Source organism: Eulemur rufifrons, chromosome 6 (assembly GCF_041146395.1).
Source record: "Eulemur rufifrons isolate Redbay chromosome 6, OSU_ERuf_1, whole genome shotgun sequence".
NCBI lineage: Eukaryota > Metazoa > Chordata > Mammalia > Primates > Lemuridae > Eulemur > Eulemur rufifrons.
In genome coordinates this window covers 25,924,882-25,952,789 of record NC_090988.1, presented here as the reverse complement: position 1 = coordinate 25,952,789, position 27,908 = coordinate 25,924,882, and the positions used below count along the sequence as shown (strand labels likewise).

The 27,908-nt window shown below is 40.2% G+C and overlaps 1 protein-coding gene across 1 annotated transcript; it reads left to right on the top strand.

Annotated features, from left to right (window-relative positions):
- Positions 1-705: 705 nt before the first annotated feature.
- On the top strand, positions 706-27,381 carry RAB39A (RAB39A, member RAS oncogene family). Its single transcript, XM_069468976.1, has 2 exons — positions 706-932; positions 26,955-27,381. The coding sequence occupies exons 1-2, from the start codon at positions 706-708 to the stop codon at positions 27,379-27,381; spliced, it is 654 nt and encodes a 217-aa protein (XP_069325077.1).
- Positions 27,382-27,908: the final 527 nt, after the last annotated feature.

Below are 27,908 nucleotides of genomic sequence, written 5' to 3'. Positions count from 1 at the left end.
CAGTGAAGAAGAAGAGACAATGGTGGCAAACGGCACCGGCCAGAGCGTGCTAGAAGCACCCAGAACTAGTTGTGCAAATTTATTGTGATCCTGTTCTCAACTCTTTCACCTTAGAACACCTTGAAGGTGGCGCTCAGCAAGATTAGAAAACAAGAAGCTGCCATGGGAATCTTCAGAAAACTAGGAAGTAAAACAGTCGATCAAAGAGGAAGCAACAGCAGTGACCTAAACTACAGCCTCAGAGACTTCCAAAATCTGAGCCCTAGTCTGACGAGCCCTCCCTGACGCCTGTCAGAATACGGCTCTCACTTTTCATTGGCTGACCCTCTCGAAGGTGAGACCTTGCTTTATTTTTATTGGCTGTTGCTGCTGTCACGTCCTTTCGCCACACCCACTTTCCCGCCAGCGCCCAGTAAGCTTTGGGGGAGAGTGATTTACAGAGGGTCGGGGGCGGGAGTTCGCGCCCAGCAAGCCTGTCTCCCCCTCCCCGGCACCGCGCCCCGCCCCCGGCCCGAGGCCCCGCCCCCATCAGGGCCGGACCCCGCCTCCCCCTCCCGAGAGGGCGGGGACCAGGCGGCGGCCGCAGCCGCAGGAATATGCTGGAAGCTGGCGGGCGGGCGCCCGCGAGGTGCTGAAGGGACAGTTCCCGCCGCCGAACTTACCCGGCGGGTGGGGTGGCCCGGGAGCTAGCGGGGCACGTGAGCGATGGAGACCATCTGGATCTACCAGTTCCGCCTCATCGTGATCGGGGACTCCACCGTGGGCAAGTCGTGCCTCCTGCACCGCTTCACCCAGGGCCGCTTCCCCGGGCTGCGCTCCCCCGCCTGCGACCCCACCGTCGGCGTGGACTTCTTCTCCCGCCTGCTGGAGATCGAGCCCGGCAAGAGGATCAAGCTGCAGCTCTGGGACACGGCGGGACAGGAGCGGTTCAGGTAGGGCCGCCCGCGCCCGGACCCAGGGGACCGCGCCGCCCCCTCGGCTCGCCCAGACGCCGCTTCCCCCAGCGCCTGCCCCACCGGCCCCGGCGAGGGAGGCTCCGGCCCTTCCCTTTCGAAAGTGCAAACACTCCATTCTCGTTTCCCCTTTGCCCCTCCTCTTCCAGGAACGACTTCCTCCTCCGCAATTTCTCACTTCTTTCTTTGGCGCCCATTTCCTGCGCCCCTTTTCCGTCTTTCCTTTCCCGCCTGAACCAGGGTCGCAGTTGCCACCCCCCCTTCCTCAACTCTTTCTGCCCCTCCCAGTGTTTTGATCCCCTTCGTCCCCCCCCCCCCCCCCGCCCACTGCCGCTGCCTTCTCCGCAAACTCGGCTTCCCTCGCTGCGCACACCCTGACCCGACCACCCTCCTCCAAGCGCCCCTTTTCCTGCCCTTAACCAAGCAGTTCCCCCCGCCATGTGCCCCGGGAGAACTGCGAAGTGGGGATCCCAGATTCGTAATTGATCCTTCAGCTTCACAGCAAACAGCGCTTCAGCCCAGGTTACTGCATGAGCTCACTGGGCATGGTTCACAGGGAGATGGATGCGGTAATGGTTTGAACACCTCAGAGCACCGAATGTGGTCATCAGAAATACTGGGTCATGACCCGTGGGAATGGGTCTTGCAGGGCAACTAGATGCACCATCAGGGACACAGGCACAGCTGAGGGTGTTTGTGTATGGGTGTTTTTTAAAGGATTGAGTTGTCTTTAGAAGTTTGTCATCATTGGTGGTTGGTGGGGAAAAGATATATATTGAGATTTGCCAGGAACTTTTATTTTGCTTATGATCGATAATTAGCTTTCCAGGGTGATAATAGAACAGAAAATAACATTTCTAAATAGAGAAGGAGGGATCCAAATAAATAGTCTCATTCCAAATGTTCACTGGGGACATGAAGGATTTTACAAAGGCCACTCATGTAAATAAAAAGTAAACAAAGTTATATGCCTTTCTTGAATATTTGAGATGGAACCAGATTTAAAGCACATTTTAAATTTCTAGGATTCAAGGACACTTCATTTTAGAGGAAGGTAGTAAAACTGATGTATTACAGTGTTTTGTTTCCTAAAGACTGCATTATCAATTGGAACTCATTTAAGCATGCATTTTGCATTTGTCAGCGATTACTGTGCTTGTGAAATGCAGTATTCCATGAGGGGACTTCCCAAACATGGCTTCCCCTCGCCCCCAGCCGGCATCCATTCCAAATGAGATCAGCCTACATCTGTGAGAATGGTCCAACATTCAAAGTTTTGGCTTCCGTTCCCAGCTATGACACTGATTCATAGAGATAATAAGTGAACTGCTTAGCTTGCTTATACCTTAGTTTTCCTATGTATGAAGTGGAAGGATAAGGCCAGCCCTTCAGAGAGGTGTTAAAGGTTATTGATTTGATTTTTATTATACAATACTTAGAATTCCGTGAAGCGATGTTCCTTTTCAAGAAGGCTCCTTTAATTAAAATAATTTTTCAAACTTCTGATTCCTTATCTATAAAATTAAGGAGTCATTATGAGTTCTAAGATTCCTTCCAGTTTTACCATTCTAAGGTTGATTGTAAATTCCTTCACTTGTGATCTCAATCAGAGGTGAACTTTGAAATATTTGGGGGTCAGAAAAAAGCATTTACTAATAGCTCTTGTTCCACCCTCTAAAAGTGAATACAATAAAATTGTTCTTTATGCCTTAAACTTCTAGCAACTACTGCGAATTTCAAGTATTAACCCAGGAGATATAGGTAGTAAAATCTTATTGTGTCTAATTATTTCCTTAAAAGTAGCTCCTCAATTTATTGACAAGAAAGTAAAGAGTGATTAGCTTGGTAGACTTTAAAGGCCTTTCTGCTAAATAGATGATTGTTTTTTAATGCCTTTAAAAAGAATGTAAATAGTAGTTCATTTTATAAACATTATTAAAACCAGACAGTAACTCTCCTGTAATAATGCAAGGACATTTAGGGAATGTTTATTGACAATGAGTCATACTTTATTTTGTTTGGCTCTTTACCAAAGTTATATATTCATAAGTATATACATATTTCAGTAGCTACCTCCAAATACTTGCTTTTCTCTCATTTACTAGAATGTTTCACCATAAAATAGCATTTAAAACAATTACTGTTAAATCATTCTGTATCTATCTTCAAGAAAATGCACATACTCATTTTGAATAATAGATACCCTTGCGCATTATATTTCATAGAAAGTTACTATAGTGGACTGATAATTATGATCATGATTAGCCTAGTTTTCGTTGTTTTGTTTTTGAGACAGAGGTTCATTCTGTTGCCTGGCTAGACTGCAGTAGCATCATTATAGCTCACTGCAACCTCAAACTCCTGGGCTCAAGTGATCTCCTTGTCTCCGCTTCCCTAGTGGCTGGGACTATAGGCGCTCACCTCCATGCCTGGCTAATTTTTCTATTTTTAGTACAGACCGGGTCTCACTCTTACTCAGGCTGGTCTTGAATTCCTGACCTCAAGTGATCCTCCCCCCTCAGCCTCCAAGAGTGCTAGGATTCGTGAGCCACAGCCTTAGTTTTCAATGTTCAGATTAACATGCTAGAGGAGGATAACTATTTGCATAAAATAAAAGGAACAAAATCAAAGTGAAAAAGATTTAGAAATATAATGTATATGTAAGCATAACTGTAAGCTAATATAATGCTAAAATGTTAAGTTTTTATTAACGCCATGTTTTGGTGAGGATAAATGTTAAATTTCTATATTAAGGAAACTCAGAATTACAGTGCCTTCATTAAAGATAGAAGTTTATTTCTCTCACCAGGCAGGGTGGCGCGTGCCTGTTGTCCCAGCTACTTGGGAGGCAAAGGCCGGAAGATCACTTGAGCTGAAGAGTTTAAATCCAGTCTAGGCAACATAGCAGGACTCTGTCTTTAAAAAAAAGAAGAAGTCTGTTTCTTTCTTGTGTAATAGTCTCAAGATGAGTGGTCCAAGTTGGTGGAGTGGTTCTGCTCCAGGCCATCATTCAGGTACCCTCTCTCTTAGTTTTCTGCCATTCCTAGGACATTATCATCATCTATGTGGACAAAGGTGGGTTGCAAGCACCTTGTGTGTCAGCTCAGAGAAAGGGGAAAGAGAATCCTTTAAACCACACAATGTTTTTTTTAAGCAAGTGAGGCCAACATGGTACAGATCCCTTCAGCTCTCAATTCATTGAGGAGAACTTAGTTACAAGGCCACACTTTGACTAGGCCATCACATGCGGAAGATGAATCTGGCATTGTGTGTGTTGGGGGGAAACTAGTAATCACTACTTTTTATAATTTTTAATCATCATAGTGGAAGAAGTTTAGCAGTAAGGGAAGCAAGAATGTTGTTTAATATAGTGTTAATAAGAATATATATATTGGAAAGGCAATAGAAGTATGGAGAGCATTAAATATAAGAATATAAATTTTGAACTTTTCCCATAAAAAGCATTTAAAGTAATATGAACACAGAGTGAGATAAAGAAATAATAATAATGTTGGCTATAGGAATAGGAAACCTCCAGGCTTCAAGACAGATTTTGCTTTTGATTTCATGTTGTCTGGCCTTTGGAGTGTTATAGTTATGGCCACTGATTGTAAAGCTCAGAGAATAGTATTCTCCTCGTGCAATACTCAAGGTGTGTTCTGCAGAACACTGGTCGCTTGTGATTCCTTTTTTTTTTCTTTATTGATACATAATAATTGTACATATTCATGGATTACATGTTACATCTTGATACAGGCACACCAACATACAATGATCAAATCAGGATAACTGGGACAAGATTCACCTAAAATATTCATCATTGCTTTATGTTGGGAGCATTTGAAAACTTCTAGATATTCTGAAATACAATCAACTATTGTCAACTATAGTTGCCCCATTGTACCAGTGAACATCAGAACTTCTTTCTTCTATTAAACAGAATTACCCCTTTACCAACATCTCTTCAGTACCCCATCCCACCACCCTTACCAATCCCTAGTAGCCACCATTCTATTCACTACTTCCTTGAGATCAATTTTTTTTTTAGTTCCCGTATATGAGTGTTAAAATGAAATATTTTTCTTCCTGTGCCTGGTTTATTGCACTTAAAATAATGTCTTCCAGATCTATCCATGTTTCTGCAAATGACAAAATTTCCTTCTTTTTCATGGCTAAATAATATTCCTTTATGTACAAACACCACATCATTTTTATCCATTCATCCCTTGATAAACCCTTAAGCTGATTCCATAATTTAGCCATTGTGAATAATGCTGCAATAAACACTGAAGTGCAAATATCTTCTGGATACATTTTATGACTTTGCCTCACCCAAGCAAGGTTTAGAGGCATGGCTTCCCCTCTGCAATGCTCACTGTGTCTGTGACCCTTAGTTGTGAGTTTGTCCCCCACCAACCCCCTAATCCCTAGAGAGTATTACTACCATGTGAGCATTGTAGTGTTGATCAGTTAGTACCAATTTGACGGCGAGTATATGTGTATACTATTCCTCCTATCTTGTGATACCTCACTGCGGATAATGGGCTCAGGCTCAATCCAGGAAAATATAAGTGGTGCCACATCACTGTCATTTCTTATAATTGAGTAATATTCCAGTGTAAACATATACCAGATTTTAGTAATCCACTCATGAATTGACGGGCACTTGGGTTGTTTGTTTCTGCCTTGTGATTCTTTTTAAAAGATACATTCTGTGATCAAATAAGTTTGGAAATGCCTGTATTCCATATAGCACTCTTAAAAATTCATATCGAAGGCTCTAAGAAGTACTGTAGCAAAGAAACCTGTTTAACTTTGATTAAACTGTTATTTCCCTAATTTATTTTAGGGGCTATTTTTAAAATATGAAAATCTATGATAACTAGGGTTCTAAGGGTAATAATTTGGTAAAAGCTCCCTTGATGAGTTGTTTTAGTCATATTCTTTGAGCAAAACCACTAACATTTGAGGTTTCGAGCAATGGAAGACCTACAGACAAAGTTAACTGGCTGATTAACATAGCAAAGGGCAGTAGGCAGTAAGTTCCAAATAAGGGACAGCCTTCCTCCTCGCTTCCCCCTCCCCACCCCCAAAATCTGGGGGTGGCCTCTAACTAATACCATTAAATCTACTAGGTCTCTCCCTAACCCTCCACCTGTCTCTTCATCTCTTTCCCTCTAGTTCTTCTTCTGTGTATCTTTCTCTTAGCCATTTTGTCTTACCACCCCCCAGCTTATTTTTATTTTTCCTTTACCCCTTTTCTCTGCCTACACTACTCATAGTTTATTCTCACCCTCTATCTTTGTCTCTTCCTCATTTTTGTGTCGCTTACTCTTCCATTTCCTTTTAGCTTATCTCCTCTTAGCCTCCTGGCTCCCTTATGTCCCTGTTTTTTCCTCTGCCTCTTTGAAACATTCATAGGAAGGTAATGTTTCAAAGTGGTTTAATTTAGGCAGGGTGCAGTGGCTCACGCCTGTAATCTTAGCACTCTGGGAGGCCGAGGCAGGAGGATCACTTGAGGTCAGGAGTTTGAGACCAGCCAGAGCAAGAGCAAGACCCCATCTCTACTGAAAACAGAAAAACAAAGTGGTTTAATTTACATTCTTTGTTCTTCATTTTAAAAGCAAGCAACATCAACATTTTATATTTCTCCTTTTTTCCTTCTTTTCTTTTTCTAGTTTTTTGTTTTTAAAAAATACCCCCGTTTGATTCTCCACCCGCTTGCTGTGGTTCATGGTCTTCAGTAGAAAAAGATTTCTTATTCCAGGATTGGTAGGTCCATAATTGCATAGGTAACAGAGCAGAGATTGTGTACAGTTAAGTGTCATAATCACTGCAGTCTACTTAGTTCCAAGTTATTAGGAACAATAGAAAGGTAGGCTATATTTGTATTGTGTAATCAGATGACATAATGTCTTGGTTAAAATTATTTGTGTTATAAATAACAGACATCTAAGCAAATTAATTTAGATAATAGGGAATAAATGATAAGATTTCATGAACGACAGAAACTTACTGAACATCGAGGTGTTTGGAAGTATTTCACTCCAACAAGAGTTTATAGATGTCCCCTCTAGTCTATTTCCATTTTCCAACTCTGTTGGCTCCCAATTCTGTCAACCTCTCTGAGTTTATTCACATTCTCAAAAGAAAAAAATCTCATTGGCTAGTTAACTGGCCAGTGAATCATCTCCCCTGCAGTCAGGTTATTGAGATACATATTGTCAACCTAAAATAATCAGAAAGGTCAGAATCTAGTAGAGAGTTTACTCAAGCACAAAGGTGGAGGCTGGCCTGCCTGGGAAGCATAGATTCTAAAGAATGGAAGTCAGTGTTCCAAAATGTAGGAGTTTGGGATCATTTATACAGAAAAAGTTCAGAGAAGTTTTACAGAATGTAACCATTTTTCTATGTGAGGCTTAATGCTTAGCTGCAAGGATCTGATTAGTTCAGGTAGTCTTTTTCTTTCAGGAAAGGTATATTTAACATTCCGTACTAAAGATGTAACTGTCATGGTGCCCCTGTTCAGGTGCCAACTAGTCTGAGTTAGGTACAGGACAATAAAGGTGGCAGTTAATCTATAACAAAGATCAGTGATTGGAAGGGGAAGGTCTGGTCTCTGGTCTTTCCTAGTCATTTACAGAACAAGAACAATGAGGAAGAGACTTAAGCTGTAATTTAAGAAACAGAATTGCAAACATGCTATGTGACTCAGATCACGGTTACATTTCTCTTAAGGCTTAAAGTGTTTTGGGGGTTCCAACAGCTTTTAAATTTTATTTATTTTCACAATATAACACAAGTATATTACGTAGGTATTATGGGTCATATAATACAGATAAGTCTGTAAGGGTCTACTTTTTGGAAAGAGAAATATACAGAAGAGGGAAATGAGCAGTCACCCCCAAAAGTGTCTATTTTGTGGTGTTTCAGAGTAAAATGGTACGTAAGAGTGAGCCAACATCATTTCTAACAAGTGTAGCAGAATGTGAAAAGATGATTCGTGTAGCCAAACGTATTTTTATACTCCAAAGATTATTTTCAGTGTCTACTCAGGGCATTCAGAACATTTTGAGTGATTGTGTAGTCAGTCAGTATAGTCAAGAAACTAGCCAGTAATTTGGAAAACCTGTGATTGCTTTTCTCTTTTTTTCTTCAATAAATCAATTGATTTAGCATATGTAGCCACAACCTCAATGTTGCAATTGTGTATGAAGGTAATTATACACTCTGAAGTCCTAAATATTGTACACCAAATGTCTTAGTTGGCAAAATTGAGAAGTAGGTAAAGCTTATTCTTGGGGAAAGGTCTTCCCAACTTTTTTTCTTTATGTTTTTGGATAGTGAGACCTTGACCCACCCTTCCCTTCTGTTCTCCCTCACACCTCAATCAAAAAGCTACCTCTTAATGCTCTGTCTTGGCTTCAGAGAGACTAGTAGCTGGAAGACAAAGGCGCACAAAATTATTAATAGTTGAAAACAACTTAATAAGGGTCCTACCTGGAGTATCTATATTCTAAAAGAGGATGGGCCGGGCGCGGTGGCTCACGCCTGTAATCCTAGCACTCTGGGAGGCCGAGGCGGGTGGATCGCTCGAGGTCAGGAGTTCGAGACCAGCCTGAGCAAGAGCGAGACCCCGTCTCTACTAAAAATAGAAAAAAATTATATGGACAACTAAAAATATATATATAGAAAAATTAGCCGGGCATAGTGGCGCATGCCTGTAGTCCCAGCTACTCGGGAGGCTGAGGCAGGAGGATCGCTTGAGCCCAGGAGTTTGAGGTTGCTGTGAGCTAGGCTGACGCCACGGCACTCACTCTAGCCTGGGCAACAAAGTGAGACTCTGTCTCAAAAAAAAAAATAAATAAATAAAAAATAAAAGAGGATGACCTCCAAGAGTGGTAATGCCTTATCTTGAAGTAACATTTCCCTGTTGGCAGAGTTACAGACGTGTGGCTGATGGGTGTTGGAATTTCCTCTAATCATTCACAGCGATGGCCATCCATTCACACTTACTGTCCCCACATTTAGCTTTCAAAGCAAGGGCTAGAAAAAATGTTAAAGATGATGTTGTAAATACATGGATTGCCACAGTGACGTTTTCACATGAAGAAAAGGGCTTTGCTCAGTCTGAGAGAGAAGAAATTTCCAGTCAGTTTGGCTAGCATGCAACAATTTTTTGACAACTTACCTTCCATAGCCATGTTACTTAAAAGTTAGAAGAGGAACTTCTTGGAATTATCTGAGAATATTTCTTTTAGTATATTCAGAGCCAGTTAGTCTTGTCCTGAGTTATAGGAAATTTGCTTTCTTCCATCCTACTCTATCTGTCAAGCAATAGAAAAGAAAGGGGAGCCCCTTGATTGATATTGAGGTACACGTGCACGCGCGCGCGCGCACACACACACACACACACACACACGTATATACATACATACACCAGGGAACATCAGATATAACTTTAATAAGATATTTTTTTTTCTTTCTTTTTTTTTTTTTTTTTTTTTTTTGAGACAAAGTCTCGCTCTGTAACCTAGGCTAGGGCACTGTGGTGTCAGCCTAGCTCACAGCAACCTCAAATTCCTGGGCTCAAGCAATCCTTCTGCCTCAGCCTCCCGAGTAGCTGGGACTACAGGCATGCACCACCACGCCTGGCTAATATTTTCTGTTTTGGGTAGAGACAGGGTCTTGCTCTTGCTCAGGCTGGTCTTGAACTCCTGACCTCAAGCAATGGTCCCACCTCGGCCTCCCAGAGTGCTAGGATTACAGGCGTGAGCCACCGCGCCCGGCCTATTTTAATTTTTCCTGAAGCAAAATTCCTACAAAGCCTATACTTTATGATTTTAATAAATCTGCCTCTAAATATCAGTAGCTTTTAATCAATTCTGATAATATATGATTCAGAGGGGTTCACTTTAAAAATTGCCACCTCATACAATCTGTCCTAACCTATTATAAAATAAGTAATAACGTCCTGTACTGCCCTATAGGAGTTCCGGAAAAATGTGAAACTGAGGTCAAAGTATGTTTTAAATGTAAAAGTATACTTTTAGTTTAAGCTATGGAAGAGTTTCAAAATACAGATAGTATTTCTATATATAAGCATTTCTGAGTAAATATTGATGGCTAGCTGGCGTATTTAGTTTAAAAATCTTAATACTGTTCTCTTAAACATTCTTCAAATATAGTGGTTATTTTTATTTTCCTTCTTATGGTAATGATTCATTTTTAATTTAGGAACACCTTGCTAAATCAAATTATTATACTATTGGCAGTAAGTCTCTAAGACCATCCACTGATATCAATAGCTAGGATATAAAGAAATCATCAGAAATACCTCAGTGCCAAAAAATACTGAGGTGAGGAAACAGAGATTTCTCTCTTAGTCTCGTCTTTACTTTGCTAATATGGTGAGTACCTCAGAAATCACATAAGAAAGGTCTTTTTTTTTTTTTTTTTTTTTGAGACAGGGTCTTGCCCTGTTGCCCAAGCTAGAGTGCAGTGGTGTCATCACAGCTCACTGCGACCTCAAACTCCTGGTCTTGAGCGATCCTCCTGGCTCAAACTCCGGAATAGCTGGGACTACAGGCACAAGCAGCATGCCTGGCTTTTTTTTTTTCTTTTTCTTTTTGGAGATGAGGTCTCTCTATGTCGCCCAGGCTGGTCTTAAACTGAACTCAAGCATTCCCCCCACCTCGCCCTCCCAAAGTGCTAGGATAGCAGGCACAGCCCGAGAAAGGTCTTTATCGAGGCATGTCCAAAAGGTCATCAGTGACTTTTCTTGGTAAAATGTGAGCCTTCTCTATGTTATTTTTTTTCTACTTTATATATGGTTGGTCATAATCTCTTTTTAAATTATCTTCCTTTGCCAGAAATGTTAAAAGTGATTTTTCTTCTGATTCTTTTGCCTTTCCAAATGTATTTTCTTTTCATAGATCTTGGTGTGATAAGGGCTCAAATACATACTCCTGCCTCAGATATACAAAAGAATAGTGTGTGGCTCAAAGTGAAACCTCTTCTCTGAGATCAAGAGAGAAAGCTGCAAAAGGGAGCTAGATAGATACTAAGAACTTCCTAGCTGTAAGAGAAGGCATTATGAAAAAAGATTATAGATTCTCAAATTATAGGCATTGCCTATCGTTTTTCTCTGGAGTAGCATTTTTCAAAGGTATATTAATAGGTGTAATTTGAGAATGGGGTTTTTTGATCAAGTAATCTGGGAAATGTAGGGTCATTGCAGGACTTCTCAGAGCTTTTAATATACTAATAACACATAGTGAACCCCCAAGGCAGATATGGTGTTTCCCAGCCCAGAGTCCTTTTACACAGAGCGTTTTGCAGTACTACTGTTTGCAAAGCACACTTCAGGAACTGATGCTTTAAAGAAAAGTGTAGACGGGTTCCCTTAAATTTGAAGAATATATTTGGGGACCTCTCACAGTTTCTTCTCTCATATGATTCTCTGTCTCTTTTGCTGTGACGATTTCATCAAGTCTCCCTTTTTTTAAATACTTGATTACTATTTTTTTAGGGAGAAATGTAGTATTTCTTGGGAGTCTCTAATTTTTGTCCCCTCATTCGAAATTAAAAATTGATCTTCTAGCCACTTGTCACACTTTTACATAGATCATACAAATTATGAGCACTTCTGTTAAGCGCAAAACCTTCCTATAAGTATCTCTAGAAAACGTAAAAGAAAGACAGAGGAGCAAATGGATGAATATTCATCTTTTTAGATTTCTTAGATATAAAGGGGCTACAGAAAGGCTATGGGATTAGAAAAGCAAAAGTTAATGAAGCAAATATGAGGTGAAATTTAAGACTGAGAACTGATAGAACAGATGGATATATGCTAAAAAAGGGAATCAAAAGTGGAAGAGACGGTGTAATCAATTGTATAGCAGAGGATTATTAGAGGAGAGGAAAACTAGTGAGAGGTAAATTGAAAAAAAAGTTTAAGAAAGTGAGGGGGGAAAAATACATAAAAAAAAACTGTAAAGGTCAACCACAGTGTGGTCAACATTCTGGCCATTTTGGGAGATAAGTAACTGTAGCCATAGGATCGGGAGGGAGCAGAGAGGTGATCCGATACAACAGTTTCCTTTTTAGAATAACAAAATTAATGTTCAGAGATGCTTTGACTTGCCCAAGGCCTTATAGCTCATAAATGGTTTGCACAAGAGCCCAGTTCTGTTAACATTGTATTGAGTATTCTTTCTGCTGTGCCAGACCTCTTGTCATGGTTGGAATGAGTTTTAATGGCATGTTGTATAGTTTCTATCCTGAAAAGTATTTCTGTTTGCACACAACCCAACTACTCCTCATCCCCATAGACCTAGGTTAATTACTATGTCCATCCAAACTATTATTTTACTGCTATAATTCAGAAAACAATAAGGGAAATAGTTTTACACAATAGTAGCAGTGTAGATAACCAACAGCAAACACCTGTGGCATTAACCCACCCTCTATGCAGTACTCACTGACTACAGTATTACAGTTAGTAGTAACTGTAATGAACTCTGAGGCTGAGTGGAGAAACTTGTATAAAGTGTTTTTGCCTTGCTAAACAATGAGAGGTGTTGGGTATTGGTCAATGCTGGAAGCAAATACAGGATATGGTGTCTGAAAGTTTCATAAGTGCCATGAAACAGCTTTCTTATCCCTAAAGACTGTCCTGTTTTTGTTGTTTTTGTTTTTTTCCTGGAAAAGCTGAAATTAATCAGGACAATGATTTACTTGTGGAAATCCATGCATTTATTTAGCTTAACTATATGTCAGGTGCTAGATATATAAAGATAACTAAGCTATAGTCTCACATTCAAGGTCTATGCAGTCTCTGTACTGGGTAGAATCCAGGCTGTACTGCTGTAACAGACTGCCGAGATATGGCGACTTAAATAATGTAGAGCTTTATTTCTCTCCTCTCCTTTATTTCTCTCTCCTATGCTAAGAGTCCAGAATGAGCAGTCCTGGGTACACAGGGTGGCTCTGCCACAACATGAGTTTCCAGGGTTCTCCAGTCATTGCCATTCCTTAGCAAGCAGAAAGGGAAAAGAAGCAGCCTAAGGCAAGTGGCTTCTTCTTTAAGTGGACAAACCTCAGAGTGCACACGTTACTTCTCATATCCCATTGATCCAGATTTAGTGTCATGTCCACAACTAACTGCAAGAGAAGCTGGGGAACATAGTTTCTATGTGGGTTGCTATGTGCCAGCTAAAACTCCTGGAGTTCTGTTACTAAAGGAAGACAGGGAGAATAGATACCAGAGGACAGTATCCTTCTCACAGATACACAGCCGAGAAAGATAATCAAATAATGGCAGTAAGGGCTGGTAAGTACTTAATAAGTTCCAGTGGCAGAACAGAGAGACGATTTGTCATTTGTGCCTAGGGTGAGGGCCAGTTTCAGAAGATATATCCCAAAAAAGATAGTGCTTGATGCTGCAACATGATGAATATGTCAGTAGTAACAGAACAACAATAGGAAACAATAGTAATAGAAAAAGAAGTGGCTTCCTGGGAAGACAGCAAATTGAATACCTGTGTCTATTTTAGCTTTTTTCCTGAAATCTCACTAAAATGACAGTAGTACTTTTTTAAACTATAAACTCCTGAACAAGGAAAACGGGTAAGGAAATAACAGTAACAAAACTTTGGAAGGAGGAAAGCAGATAGGAAATAGTAAATGAATTCACAGATTCAAGGAAATTGCCTTCTAAGCTAATGGTTAAAAAGAAAGCATTTAGCTAGGCTTCGTGGCTCACACCCATGATGCCAGCTGAGGCAGGAGGATTGCATGAAGCCGGGAGTTCAAGACCAGCCCAGTAACATCATGAGACCTCGTCTCTGCAAAATATTTTTAAAAAGTAGCTGGGTGTGGTGGCATGCACCTCTAGTCCCAGCTACTTGGGAGGCTGAGGCAAGAGCATCACCTGAGCCCAGAAGTCGGAGGCTGCAGTGAGCTATGATCCCACCATTGCACTCCATCCCAGGCAACAGAGCAAGACGCTGTCTCTAAAAACAAAAACAAAAAACAACTTCTGGAAGTAGGAGTGTGAAAATAAGGATCATTGAGTTTCAATCTGTTTAAGGATTGGATCCTCCCATCTCCTCCCCAACTCCCCACATCAAATGATGTTCTTTCCCCATGACAGTGGCAAAAAAAAAAAAAAGGAAATTTATTCTTTGAAAAGAATTAAACATAGGGTCTTTACCTGGAAGCACCAGGCATAATTGAGGTTGAGGTTCCTTATTAAAAGTAAGGGCTTTGGGGAAGCAGTGGCATACACCTATAATCCCAGATACTTGGGAGGCTGAGGTGGGAGGATTGATTGCTTGAGCCCAGGAGTTGGAGATCAGCCTGGGCAACATATCGAGACCCCAGTCTCAAAATAAAGAAAAGAAAAGTAAGGGCTTTAAGTGAATGTATGCCTGTTGGATGCTAAGACCATCTGGCCATCTTCCCCCACGCAGCTCCCAGAATGCTGGCAGTCAAGCCTACACCCTTCAAGCAGGACATGGGTGAAATCATTTCTGGAGAATCTGACCAGGCCAAGAGAAAAGAATTAAAGATACCTACGTTAGAGTTTCCTCAACTAAATCACCCTGCCTGATCATCTTACAGTGTGGCATAATCTCAATGAAAGATTACAAGAAATGCTAGGAAGTCTGTAATGTGAAAGCCAGAGACTAAAACAAAACAAACAAACAAATAAACAAACAAACAAACAAACAAAAAAAACAGGAAACAGCAATGGGAGAAACAGAAACTTAATAAGGGAGAAGAGAATGTTAAAAAACAAAACAAAACAAAACTCTGTCCTTAATTTCCTCAGAAAGATAATAAGGAAAAAATTACAATCATGAAAGAAAAACAGGATGTTATTTTTTAAAAAAGAATATTCTGAGAACAAAAGAGCTTTTGAAAATGCAATAGGAAAAATAAAATATTCAATATAAAGTTGAAAAAATCTCTTAAAACATAGGACAAAAAGACAAAGACTTGGAAAATAGGAAAAAAGGATTTTTTTTAATAAAGTACTATAGTCCAAAAAGTTCAGTATCAGGCATTCCAGAGAGATGGAACAGAAAAAAAAAGAGGGGAGAAATCATCAGTGAAGCAATTCAAGAAAATTTTCTAAAATTTAGGGACCTGATTTTTCAGAGTAGAGTGGCCCAACACAATAGAGGAAAGTAGAAACACCCTAAGGTACATCATCATGAAATTTCAGAACACTGAAACTACAGAGAAGTTTCTGCAAACTTCCAGAGAGAAAAAATAGGTCACATTAAAAATGATTAGGAATCAGATTGGCTGTAGGCTTCCCAAAAACAACAGTGGAAGCTGGAATGCAACAGAGAAATTACTTCAGAATCCTCAGAGAATTCTATATCTGGCCATAGTATCACTGAACTATGAAAGCAGAATAGATCAAACATGCAAGATTTCAAAATATTACCTCATGCATCTTTTTTTTAGGAAGCTACTCGAAGATGTGCCCCCCGTCCCCACACACACACACGAGTAAACCAGGAATAAGAAGACATAAGATATAAGGAACAGATTTACCTCTGAAGAAAGGCAAAGGAAATGCCCAGAAAGATGGGGAAGGGAGATCTTAGGATCACATCTCTGCTGCAGATACTGAAGACAACCAGACCAGATTAGAGCAGGGCACAATGTTATAGGAGAGACCGCCTCGGGGAAATGAAATTGACAGAAAAGCTAATGGAAATAAATTTCTTTAAAGAAAGTAACTGGCAGACAGTTTAAGATTGAATTATTGAAAGCTACATGGAAAATTTAGCAAAAAACAAAAAAGAAAAGAAGAAAAAGGATGATGTGATGGAGGCTTCTAGTGCTCACTCATATCTGATGCGTCTTTTCTTCTGGACACATGAGAGGAATATATTTCCCTTCCCTCTTGCACTTAGGCAGAATCATGCAACTAGTTCTGGCCAGTGGATTTGAGGAGAAGTTGCATGTGGTAATTTTAAAACACAGCCCAAATTCTTTAACATTCTTTCTACTGAGAGTTGGGTTATTTGTTGCTATATCATAACCCAGTCCATCTTGACTAGTATGCAAGATAATTAACTCTAAGGAAAATAAAAAAGTTGTGCAGGAAAGGGGAAAAAGTCGTAGTTTACCCCAGGACTCCTCAATGAAAAGTATATGCACAGTCAAGTAACACAAAAGCTAAGAAATGATCTTCCTAGAATTATAGTATGATGATATTGGCAAATTGGGGGAATGGGAAAAGTGAGGATGTGTGGTAAGTGCACAGGCAACTTGATAAAAACACATACTTAAATGAAGGAAAAGAACACCGTGTATTCAGTTGACTTGAGAATAAACGCTGAATAAGTTCAGAAATAGAATGAAATAAGAGAAGGATAAACATCAATTATAAATTCCAGGATAGTCTTGAGAAGATGATCATGGTCTCATTATTGTTCTGCAAAAGGATACCAGCAAGCATTGGAATAAGTGCTGAAGTCTTTTATGCACTTTCTGGTACCATGTCAAATAAAAAATAAGCATCCTTTCATTACTTCCTTGAAGACAATTAGTGAAGCTAGAAATATTTCTCATTAATTTTCAAATAAGCTATTTCAGTTTTCACACATAACTTGTTTTGCCTTCCAGAATCCACCGCAAAGTACAATTTGAATTACTGTTTGAATTACTCCCAATTTACATACAGTAGTTTTTTTTAGAAAATGTGGATGGTTTCACCTATATGTTTACAGAGTGTGCACATATCAGCCTATTTCTCCCCTTTTGACTTTTATAAATCCCTGTTACAAATACCAAAGAGAGGTAGGTTTTTTTTGTATTTCTCTTTTATTCTTCCCTTTTCTTAGCATTTTTTTTTTTTTTTTTTTTTAGCCTCCCCCCTTTCCTTAGCATTTGAATGCTGCCTGGGCACAACCTGACTGGGTATGAACTTAGCGATTCAATAGTTTATTTATTCGTTTACAAATACTAGTAGGACTCATGCCTGCCCAGTTCAGTTTTAAACACTAAGGATATAGCATAAAAAAAAGAAAAGGAAGGAAGGAGGGAAGGAAAAAGGAAGGGAAGGGAAGGGGAAAGGGAAAGAAACAGACAAAAATCCTTGCTCTCATAGGGTTTATGTTTTGATGGGAGAGATGGGCTATAACCAAATAAGCTGGAAGAATTACATAGGGTGTCAGAATTTGTTAATTGCTACAGAAGAAAGTTAGAGTGTAAATGCTGAATAGAGAGTCCTGGGGATGATAAGAACACATCACTATCATAAAATGATGATCTGTCATGAAAGAAAAATATAAGGCGGCCAGAGGGGGATTGATTCACACAGTCAAAGGTGAAATATGGCCTGTTAGGTCTTGTCAGTATTATATATATCCTCTACAAGCACAGACTTGATTTTTGATGGAAAGATCCTGGGGATTATACAAAGAAAAATAATTTTAAGGTTGTTTGTACGAAGAAAATATGCTAAGTTAGAAGTGCCAAGTTTCAGAATCTTGGGCAAGGGCAGACTTGTGTTTTAGTCTCTTGAAAGCAGTCCTAAGGGTCACAAGGCAATTGAAGCAGGTAAATAAAGCATCAACACAAAGACTATTCCCAGAAGGGCTAGGAATGTAATGTCATGGTGGAAAAGAGGCACTCACAAGGCTAATGTATTCATGGGCTACTTGCTGCCAGCAGCCTTTGGCATCAAAGTGCTTCTATCCTCTAAATGCCTATTTTACAATTGGCAAAGCCACAAGAAGGACATTTCCAGGATGGAACATCTGGTTCATTTTACCTAAGTAAGTCACCAAGTGCACTGTATTTTGTTGCTTTTTTTAAGACGCCTGTGCACATCCAACAAAGTTCATGATAATAAATAACATAAAAGATCTATATAATCTTACCACTTTCAGATAAAATGTTAGATATAATTATTACCTACTATAAGTAATCTTGAGCATTCCAGGGCCTGTGAAATTTTGTCCTTCATATAATAACAGCATCTTATTTTCAATACCTTCAGGAAACTAGATAACTGGGGATTTTGTTTGTTTTTTGTTTGTTTTTTAATAGAGACAAGGCCTCACTCTGTTGCCCAGGCTGGAGTGCAGTGGCACAATTATAACTCACTGCAGCCTCAAACTCCTGGGTTCAAGGGAATCTCCTACTTCAGCCTCCCAAAGTGCTGGGGTTACAGGTGTGAACCACCATGCCTGGCCTACATAACTGTTTAATTTGAAATATCATTTGCAATTTTTAGAACTTCAGTAATCATGTCATTTATGTCAAAAAGTTTCCAAATTCTCCAAAGTACATAATTCACACTTGATTGCATTAATCATATATTAAGTAATTCTTTGTAAATGTATGCAAACTCCCAATGCTGTCAAATAAACATTTGTCTATATATAGAAAAAAATTAAAGGAGAAAAATTAAACCATTAAAATTTTCTATCAACAAGGCAACCATTTTTCCTTTCTATTATTCTAAAGCAAATACACATTAAGAATGAACTTTGAGGATGAATAAAGAAAATATGGTATATACCTACAATGGAACATTATTCCATTGAATAGAAGAAGGAAATCCTGTCATTTGCTACAATGTGGATGAACCTTGAGGATATTATGCTAAGTGAAATAAGCCAGTCAGAGGGCTACAAATACTGCATAATTCTACTTATATAAGGTACCTAAAATAGACTCATTGAAGCAGAAAGCAAAATGGTGGCTGTCAGGGGCGGGGGGAGGGGGGGGAATGGGGAGTTGCTGTTCAACAGAGAGGAGGATTTAGTTAGGAAAGATGAGAAGTTTCTAGAGATCTGCTGTACGATTTTGTGCTTATACTTAACAATACTGTACTAGGTACTTAAAAATTTGTTAAGAGGGTATATCTCAGGCTATGTGTTTTTTACCACAGTTTTTTAGGAAAAGAATGAATTTTGGCTTTGTAACACTACATTGAAAGTTATAAAAGATTTGTGACCCTATTTTGCACCATTTGTAAGGAAAACGTTACAAAATCTATGTTGACTATCAGTCATGTCTTTGGCTGTCAGCAACAAAACCAACTTGAGGACTTTAATCAAAAATGAAAGTTACCAGAAGCATGTTTGAAGCAGAGACTTGATGGGAACGAATCAAAAGATCCTAGCAGTTCTGGGCAGTAAGAATCACAATCGTAGTCCCCGTGACGCTGTTGTCCCTTTCTGCCTGCTTACCCACTGCCATAAGAAGCCCCAAATGGCCAGTTGGCAGCCTCAGCTGTTAATTCAATAAAAGCATCATGGGGTTCTCTAATGAAAGCATTTGTCCCTTGAATGCTAAAACCTTTATATCAGCAAAGTTCAGAGTCACAGGGATTAGAAGCAACAAAAAATTTTAGTGACTCATTAAGTGTAATTGTGAGAGTCACCATCACCCCACTTTCACCCTTTGCTTCCCATACCACAGCTTCTGTTTATGGGAAAAAACACCACCTACTATCTTGTTCATGAGTTTAGAACATATACGTCCTGAAGTATCATACCAAAATCTTACAAGGTATCATCTCCTGGATTTGGGCATAACTAAATCTTAATAACCCCTTCCACAGTTTTATAGAACCAGATGGCTCTAGGTGATGGTGATGTGTTAAGATCAACAAAACCCTTAGCATCAGCCATTTCTCTATCTCCACCACTGTTAAAGTGAATTCTTTGATCTGCAGCAATGTGTAGGATACTATGACTGTGTACAAGGCATTGTGTAAGTTCATGGATGGTGGTGCTGAATCCAGGTTAAATATCTCACAATGAAGGTATATCAGTGTCCCCTCCATGATGGTCCCCCAGAGTAAGGTACCATATCCAAGGTGTCAGTAGCTGCTAGAAAACTGGGTAGCAAGCAATAACTGTCCAGGGCAGCCTAGGTAACATCAAGTCTCCATTGAGCCCAGGTGAAGCCTTCATCCCTCTACCATGACCCCTTTGTTTGAGTTCACACTGGAGTAGAAATACTGACTGACAACTGTAGGACAGAACATTTTTTTCCTCTGGTTATTAAGAACCCCATGGGGGGGCTTTGGTGAGCATTCACATAAAATACAAGTATTCACATACTCTAGGCCCATCAACATATCCCTTCCTCAGAGCTCCTTATCATCAGTTCTCTATCTTGTTTTTTTCGCAACATGCCAACCCTTAGCCTCTGCTCGTGAATTGGTGTGGATCCTCACATGCATCTCTCCATCTTATCATCTGGAAAAAGTAGACAGTAAGACATACCACTAGAAGTTCCACAAATGGAAGGATTTCTCTTTTCCACTGACCTTCAGGTTCACCACTGAGGGGGGCTGACTGTTGCTAGCACATTATTTAGAGCCATTTGTAAAAGGCAGACTTGAATTTCTTCCTCTTTAATTATAGGGAAATCCAGATAAGGCCACGGGTTGAGAGGGAACTGCAGGAGTAGGCATGCTGGGTATGTGAGTGTTGCTACTTCAGGTCCTACCCCATATTCCTGCCTATATATTTGACTTCTGCTTAGTGACAAAGCTCCAGCCTGGTGAATCAGAGAACACTCCCTTCATCACGGGCACTTAGATTTCATGGTCACTTGGTGTTCTGCAGCCAGGAATTTAGTCTCTATCAAAGCCAGGTTATAAGCCAAGAATTAATTTTCAAAAGTGTAATTATAATAGCCTTTGACAAAGAGAACATGCCTTTATTGCAAAATGCCCCTCCTGTAATCGTCCAGTGGAGGCTTTCCTGAGCTTCATAAAGCATCCAGTCTGCTGTGGGCACTTCACACAGGTACCTCTAGATCTGATGGACCATGGACCTGGTGGCAAAGTTGCTTGCATTGTAGCTCGGACCAACTAAAGGGACTAAAGTATTATGCTTTTTTCTTCTTGGTAGGGAACGTAAGATACCACAACTTTTCTTTTTTGGAGAGGTTTCATCATCATGCCCCTGATTAAGGAGTCTCCTTCCCCCAAGAAACTTCACAGGGAGTACTGACTACTGTTTTTGGTTGTTTTTTTTTTTTTTTTTTTTTGAGACAGAGTGTCACTCTGTTGCCCAAGCTAGAGTGCCATGGCATCACCCTAGCTCACAGCAACCTCAAACTCCTGGGCTCAAGCGATCCTCCCGCCTCGGCCTCCCGGAGTGGTAGGATTACAGGCATAAGCCACTGCGCCCCGCCTGGCTACTTTATTTTTATAGGCTGTATTTTTAGGATGCATGCATTTCTGGAATTAATTTATCCACCTTCCTCCAACACTGATACTCTCATAGCAACTCAGTGACCTTGGCGTGAGAACTTAAGACCACACTAATAGATCTAATGTTGGGCATCTTTCTTTTTTTTTTTTGCACTGGTAGTATCTCTTTTCCCCAAACTTCCTCACTCTCTCTACTATTCCTCCTGTTTTCCCAATATCTGTGTACATGGCTCTGGCCAAATCAACAAGCATTCATTCACTAAGATGTATTGAGTTGCCACTATTGTGCCAGGCCCTCAAACCACTGGACGTTTAGCAGTGAACAAAATTGACATGGCACCTGCGTACCTTTCACAATTAGCAAGCCAGTAGCATAGATCCAGAAAGTGGAAAAGAGAGGAGGAAGATACTGTACAAGAGTACTGACCTTGACCACACAGTGATCCTGCCCACCAACCTGAGAAACAGACTGTAACCAAACAGAGCAGCCATTTTTCCGTCTATGGAGGAATTAGTAAGAGGAGTAAAGTATTCTTCCAGTTCTCATTTGTGGGAAGAGGAAGTGTGAATGCAAATTTCATTTCTTCCTATGGTAGAAACCTAAATGTGAGGAAAGAGAAAGGAGCTTGTCCTGATACCAGCAGTATTCCTTGTCAGTGCTGAGCACCCACTTGGGATTGGTTATAATTAATTCATAGTGACACCAGCCTGCCTAGTTGAGTGATTTTTTTCCCCAGAAACATTCAGCTGCATGCTGAACTGATCCAGAGATAGTTTTCCCAGATGAATATGACAGAGGGAGAGGGGCTTGGGAATTGAGATATTTCCAAGGGAGTGATCATGATGTCTCACTGAATCTAAGATACGGAAGAAGGTAAAGATAGAAGGGTATTAATGGATAGAAAGTGATAGGATTGGCCAGTGCATTACAAATCTTGATGAAATTAAGGATTTATCGTGGTAAAAAAAATATGCTGGCAGGCTGTGAGATTTTGATAATTTTAGTGGACTGTGTAAATTTGCAATTTCAAAGTAGTGAATGTTTCTGATGATGAAAAGAGAGTGAATGAGAAAGGAAGAATAGAGGGGAAAGTTCGTTCGAGATGAAGAAGTCAAGAAATTGAGAGGTGACATTGGGCAGCTCATCTGAGTGGATATTGCAATCAGTAAGCAGAATGGCAGGAATTGAGATAAAAAGAAAAACAAGGCAAAGTGCTAAAATCTTTAGTACATGGAGAATGACCAAGCAGTTGGCAGATGACGGCAGATGATAGAGCCAGATGGCGTAAGCCTCAAAGGAGCAGGGGATTTTTTTACAACAGGGGCCGAGAGAGAATAATTATCTGGAAGTTGCACTGGGGAAGCAGAAGCCATCTCCTCCTGATGCTGGAGGACGAGCAGTGTGAGTGTGCTGCAGGGGAGGCGTCGTCCTCAGCATGTTGCAGTTAAGGCACGGAGGTGAAGGAAACATTCTGAGAGGAGACCATTCCTTTGGAAATGGGATAAGATTTCCTGATAGTGCGGGCTTCAAGGTTTAAAAGAACCTTTTATAATCAAAACTAGATTTTCCACTTGAGAGGGACAAGGAGCTGCTAAGAGCTTGTAACCCTGATCCCATAATTCACCTTCCTCATCCCATCACCATCACACTATACTTAGGCGGTGTGGTATCCTCTTTACCATTTGCCAGAGGATAGTCTCACAACTTTTTGTTTTTTTTTTGGAGACAGTCTCACACTGTTGCTCCAGCTAGAGTGCAGTGGCATCATCATAGCTCACTGCAACCTCAAACTCCTTGGCTTAAGTGATCCTCCTGCCTCAGCCTCCCGAGTAGCTTGGACTACAGGTGCACACCGTAATGCCTGGCTAATTTTTCTATTTTTAGTAGAGACAGAGTCTCTCTCTTGCTCAGGCTGGTCTCAAACTCCTGACCTCAAGTGATCCTCCCGCCTTGGCCTCCCAGAGTGCTAGGGTTACAGGCGTGAGCCACCGTGTCCAGCCATGTCTCACAACTCTTATTATTAAATTCCCTCATAACACACATGAGACCAGATTGGAATCCATTCATTTATTTCTCTCTCCCTTCCTTCTGTTGTTCTTCCCTTTCCTCTACCCACCCCCCCATTTATTTTTTGTTTTCTTAAATCATTCATTCAGTGAGACTTTCAAAGCCCAGAAGGAAGTAGATATAAAGTAACATGCAATAAGATGTTGTTGCTTATGAAGAATGATTACTTACCATCATCTCTTGAGTTCTGTACAGGGAGGCCTCCCTACCTACTTCTCTCTGGGTCTGTTCCCTGTCTCCTCATAGTTCCTTCAAGAACTTCTACAGACCTAAGTGTCCCAACTCAAGGGAGGAAGGTCGAGAGAAACATAGATGCTCCCTCATCACCTCTGTAAAACTTGTCTTTCAAGTTCAAATTTTACATCTGAAGGCCTGCCTCTTCTCTCAAATGAGCAACAGCAATGATGGCCATTGTTTTAGGGAAAACCCTACCCCCAGGACAACTGTATCTGAATCTGAAACCTAACAGATCAGAATTCTAAAACTAATATCCAGACCCACACACAGAAAGTGGAGATCAAGTTATATAGAAAATGACAGATGTCATATTGAGACCTTTCAATCTAACTAATTAATAAGGGTTTTATAAAGCAAATTACATATACTTTGCTATAATTTTACTCTTATAGGATGATTTGCCGACTGCATTCTAAATGTGTTTTCAAAATTAATTAAGTGGTGCTAGAAAACACAGTATTTCCTACAGTGTAAGACATGCCTCTGTATAATATACAAGCATTTCAACATTGACCTTTCAACCAAAAAAGACATTTTTTTTCAAGTATACTAATGGTAAATTAAATGGATTGGTCGGAGGAGGTGGCTCATACCTGTAATCCTAGCACTTCGGGAGGCCGAGGTCAGGGGATTGCTTGAGGCCGGGAGTTCCACACCAGCCTGAGCATGAGCGAGACCCCATCTCTACAAAACAAATAGAAAAATTAACCAAGTGTGGTGGCACATGCCTGTAGTCCTAGCTGCTTGGGAGGCTGAGGCAGGAGGATTCCTGGAGCTCAAGAGTTTGAGGTTGCAGTGAGCTATGATAATGCCAATGCACTCTAGCTCTGGTGACAGAGAGAAACTCTGTCTCAAATGAATACATAAAACTTTTAGTCTAATATAATAGCATAGCCTTCATTAGGTTTCTCTTAAGACACTGCACATTTGTCTAAATTCACACATATAAAAATGAGTAGCAAAACAATAACAAGTTATCCCTCAAATTAAAAATCCAGCGGCAACCTAAATGAACTGATTCTTTGTAGCTGCCAAAGATGATGGGAGATTTTTCTTACCACCAATTTCTGTACAGTACTGTAGTCCTTGACAAAAGTCTTTTGGAAATAGCCACTTGGGACTCTCTACTAGGAATTCTGAGGAGAAGCAGGGAAACAGGAGAAATAGAAAGGGGAGGTAAAATGCTCTCTTCGCACTCCTTCAACAGTTAGTTGTGGTATCAGGTCACTGAACTGAGCTGTGATTTCAGCAGTGATGAAGGCAGTGAAGGTATGTGAAAGTTGGAGAGAATGAGAGTACAAGATCATGGACAACTTAAAAACTGAGACATATGGAATCTCTGGTTCATGCAACATTTAGCACTTTCCCTCTCCAATAAGGTTAATTAATCCAATATACCAAACATTTAATGACATCTATCATTTGCCAGGCATTATGATTGTTAGATACATAGATGAAAAATGTTTCACCATCAGATTGGTTTCACCAATCATCACCTAAAAGCCCATTTAGGAATAACGTTAATCAGGTGTCGGGAAGATGTGGGGGGGGATGGGTGCATACATACATAATGAGTGTGGTGCGCACCGTCTAGGGGATGGACATGCTTGAAGCTCTGATTCAGGGGCAGGGAGAGGGGACAAGAGCAATATACATAATCTAAACTTTTGTACCCCCATAATATGCTGAAATAAAAAAAAGAAAAATGTTTGACTCTCAAGGAGATTGAATTGAGTGGGAGACATACCAGCAAATCCAGTCAGCACATTATGAAAATTAATATATTCATAATGGCGGTATGCCAGTGGTTCAATGGAATTATAAGAGAAGGAGCCAGACATGGTGGATCACACCTATAATCCCAGCCACTTTGGGAGGCCGAGGCAGGAGGATTGCTTGGGGCCAGGAGTTCGAGGCCAGCTTGGACAACATAGTGAGATCCCATCTCTATAAAAATTTTTAAAAAATAGAAAAAGGAGGAGGAGTGCCTAAGATAGGTCAGTGGTGGGGAAGGCTTCTCAGATGATATGATTCTGGAGCTGACCATTGAAGGAGAAATAGGAGTTTACTAGACAGAAAAGGGGTAAAAGACATTCTAGACAAAGAAAACAACATATGTAAGGGCAAGAAACATAAAACATGATGGCCTTGCCTCATGATTCTGCCAGGAAACAGATGGTACAATTGTAGGTTAACTGAAAGAGTTTAATGAAGTGACTATTTTCAGAGATTTGGTCAAGGTCAAGGGTGCCAACAAAGGATGGTGAAGCATTCAAGGAGAGCAACAGTGCGAAGCCTTTAACCACTTGGCTGGAAGAGTCAAGGAGAGAGAATATGATTACCAGAACCTGGTGACAGCCATAGCCATGGGAGAGGTACTACCCAAGAGGAACCTTACTAGAAGCAGAGGAAAACAACCAGTGCCAAGCCACAGCCCAGGAGAGACAAGGAGGGATAGATACTCTAACTTCTCTTTCCTCCAGTCTCCAACTGGCACCTCCCATTGGCTGAACCCTACTGTAAGCCAAAGGGCAAGGAAGTTTGGGGAGGCTTTCTGGGAAGGCCAGCTTCCAGAGGCCTAGAGAAGAATGGAGAGTAGGTCTGGAGAGGCAAACAGAATCATTAGTATACCTCAGATTCATGTCCCAGGTCCAGATAGTCTCCTGTTTCTTGAATAGGTATAGCATGGGACTGTATCTGTAAATAACATTGTAACAAGTCTGCCGTCCTAGCCAGTTTGGGCTGCTATAACAAATTACCGTAGAATGAGGGGCTTAAACAACAGAAATTTATTTCTCACAGTTTTGGAGGCTGGAAGTCCAAGATGAGGGTGCCAGTGTGGCCAGGTTCTGGTGAGAGCCCTCTTCTGGGTTACAGACAGCCATCTTGTTGTGTCCTCACATGGTGGAAAGAGGACTAGAGATCTCTGTCTCTTTTGTAAGGGCACTGATCCCCTTCACAAGGGCTCCACCCTCATGATCTTAGTTACATCCCAAAGGCCCCATCTCCTAATACCATCACATTAGAGATTAGGATTTCAACATAAGAATTGGGGGTGGGGAGGACACAAACATTCAGTCCTAAACTGATAGAGGGGCTTGTTGAATTACGTGATGGAGAAATTCTTAAGATCTGGTTTCACCCAATCTTTCTATGTGTCTATTTTTAACCACAATGATGTAATAATTTTTCTATCAAATTTATAAAAGCAAAAACAATCATAAGACAGTGTGAGATGATATACCATTGTTAGGTGCTTATTTGTCTATCTAAAAATAACTACTACTTTAATGTTCTGTTAATGTATGAAAGTTGCAAATTAGTCTCATAGAATATTTTTGTTCACTTAAGATAACTTTATATTTTATTTATAAATTTTAGTTAAATCACATTAAGGTCTCTTCACATTTTATTACGGTGCTGCATTGTTAGAAGGAATGGAAAAAGAACAAGTCCTTATACAACCTTTTTTGTCTCTGTTTTTCAGATCAATAACTCGATCTTATTACCGCAACTCAGTTGGTGGATTTTTAGTATTTGACATTACTAACCGACGATCTTTTGAACATGTGAAAGATTGGCTAGAAGAAGCAAAAATGTATGTTCAGCCATTTCGGATTGTATTTCTGCTAGTGGGACATAAATGTGATTTAGCTTCACAACGTCAAGTTACAAGGGAAGAAGCTGAAAAACTATCAGCAGACTGTGGAATGAAATATATAGAAACCTCAGCAAAAGATGCTACAAATGTTGAAGAATCCTTCACAATCTTGACAAGAGACATATATGAACTTATTAAAAAGGGAGAAATTTGTATTCAGGATGGCTGGGAAGGGGTTAAAAGTGGTTTTGTTCCAAATACTGTGCATTCTTCTGAGGAAGCAGTTAAGCCCAGGAAAGAGTGCTTCTGCTGACTTCAAACATGCCAAAGAACTAACAAGAACAGATTGGGTGTCATTTCAGGATAAATACCAACATTAACAGCAGAATGATGCAATGAAAGCATTAAAAAACCCACACTGACACTATTTTGTAAGGTATTTGATTCGGAGCACTATACTTACTTGTTACACTACCAGATTAGGTATTTTGCTAAATTATCAGGCAAAGCAGACAACTTTTTCTTGAAACTGGCGTATCTACATATTCCATACCTCCATTCTCACTTTGTTAGCATACGGCTGACCTTAGTGTCCAAATATATCGACATTACTCATTTTTCTTGACAGTTCAAAAATGGATTTTTTGTACAATACATAGTCTGATTAAAAAGATTTTATCAGGAATTACATTATCTTGAGTTAATTAAGATTGAAAGTACAGTGCATTGAAAAGTACACTGTTCATTTGCAAAGTAAACAATGTCAGAAGTATCGCCTAAGACTTAAGTAACAGTTTCTTGTTTAAGGTTCCACGGTTTTGTTTTTTGGTTTTTTTTACC

Excerpts from the sequence above, each read along its gene's own strand:
- RAB39A (XM_069468976.1), top strand. The coding sequence starts at position 706 with ATGGAGACCATCTGGATCTACCAGTTCCGCCTCATCGTGATCGGGGAC. Across the intron at positions 933-26,954 it reads GCGGGACAGGAGCGGTTCAG|ATCAATAACTCGATCTTATT; the intron begins GTAGGGCCGCCC and ends TCTGTTTTTCAG.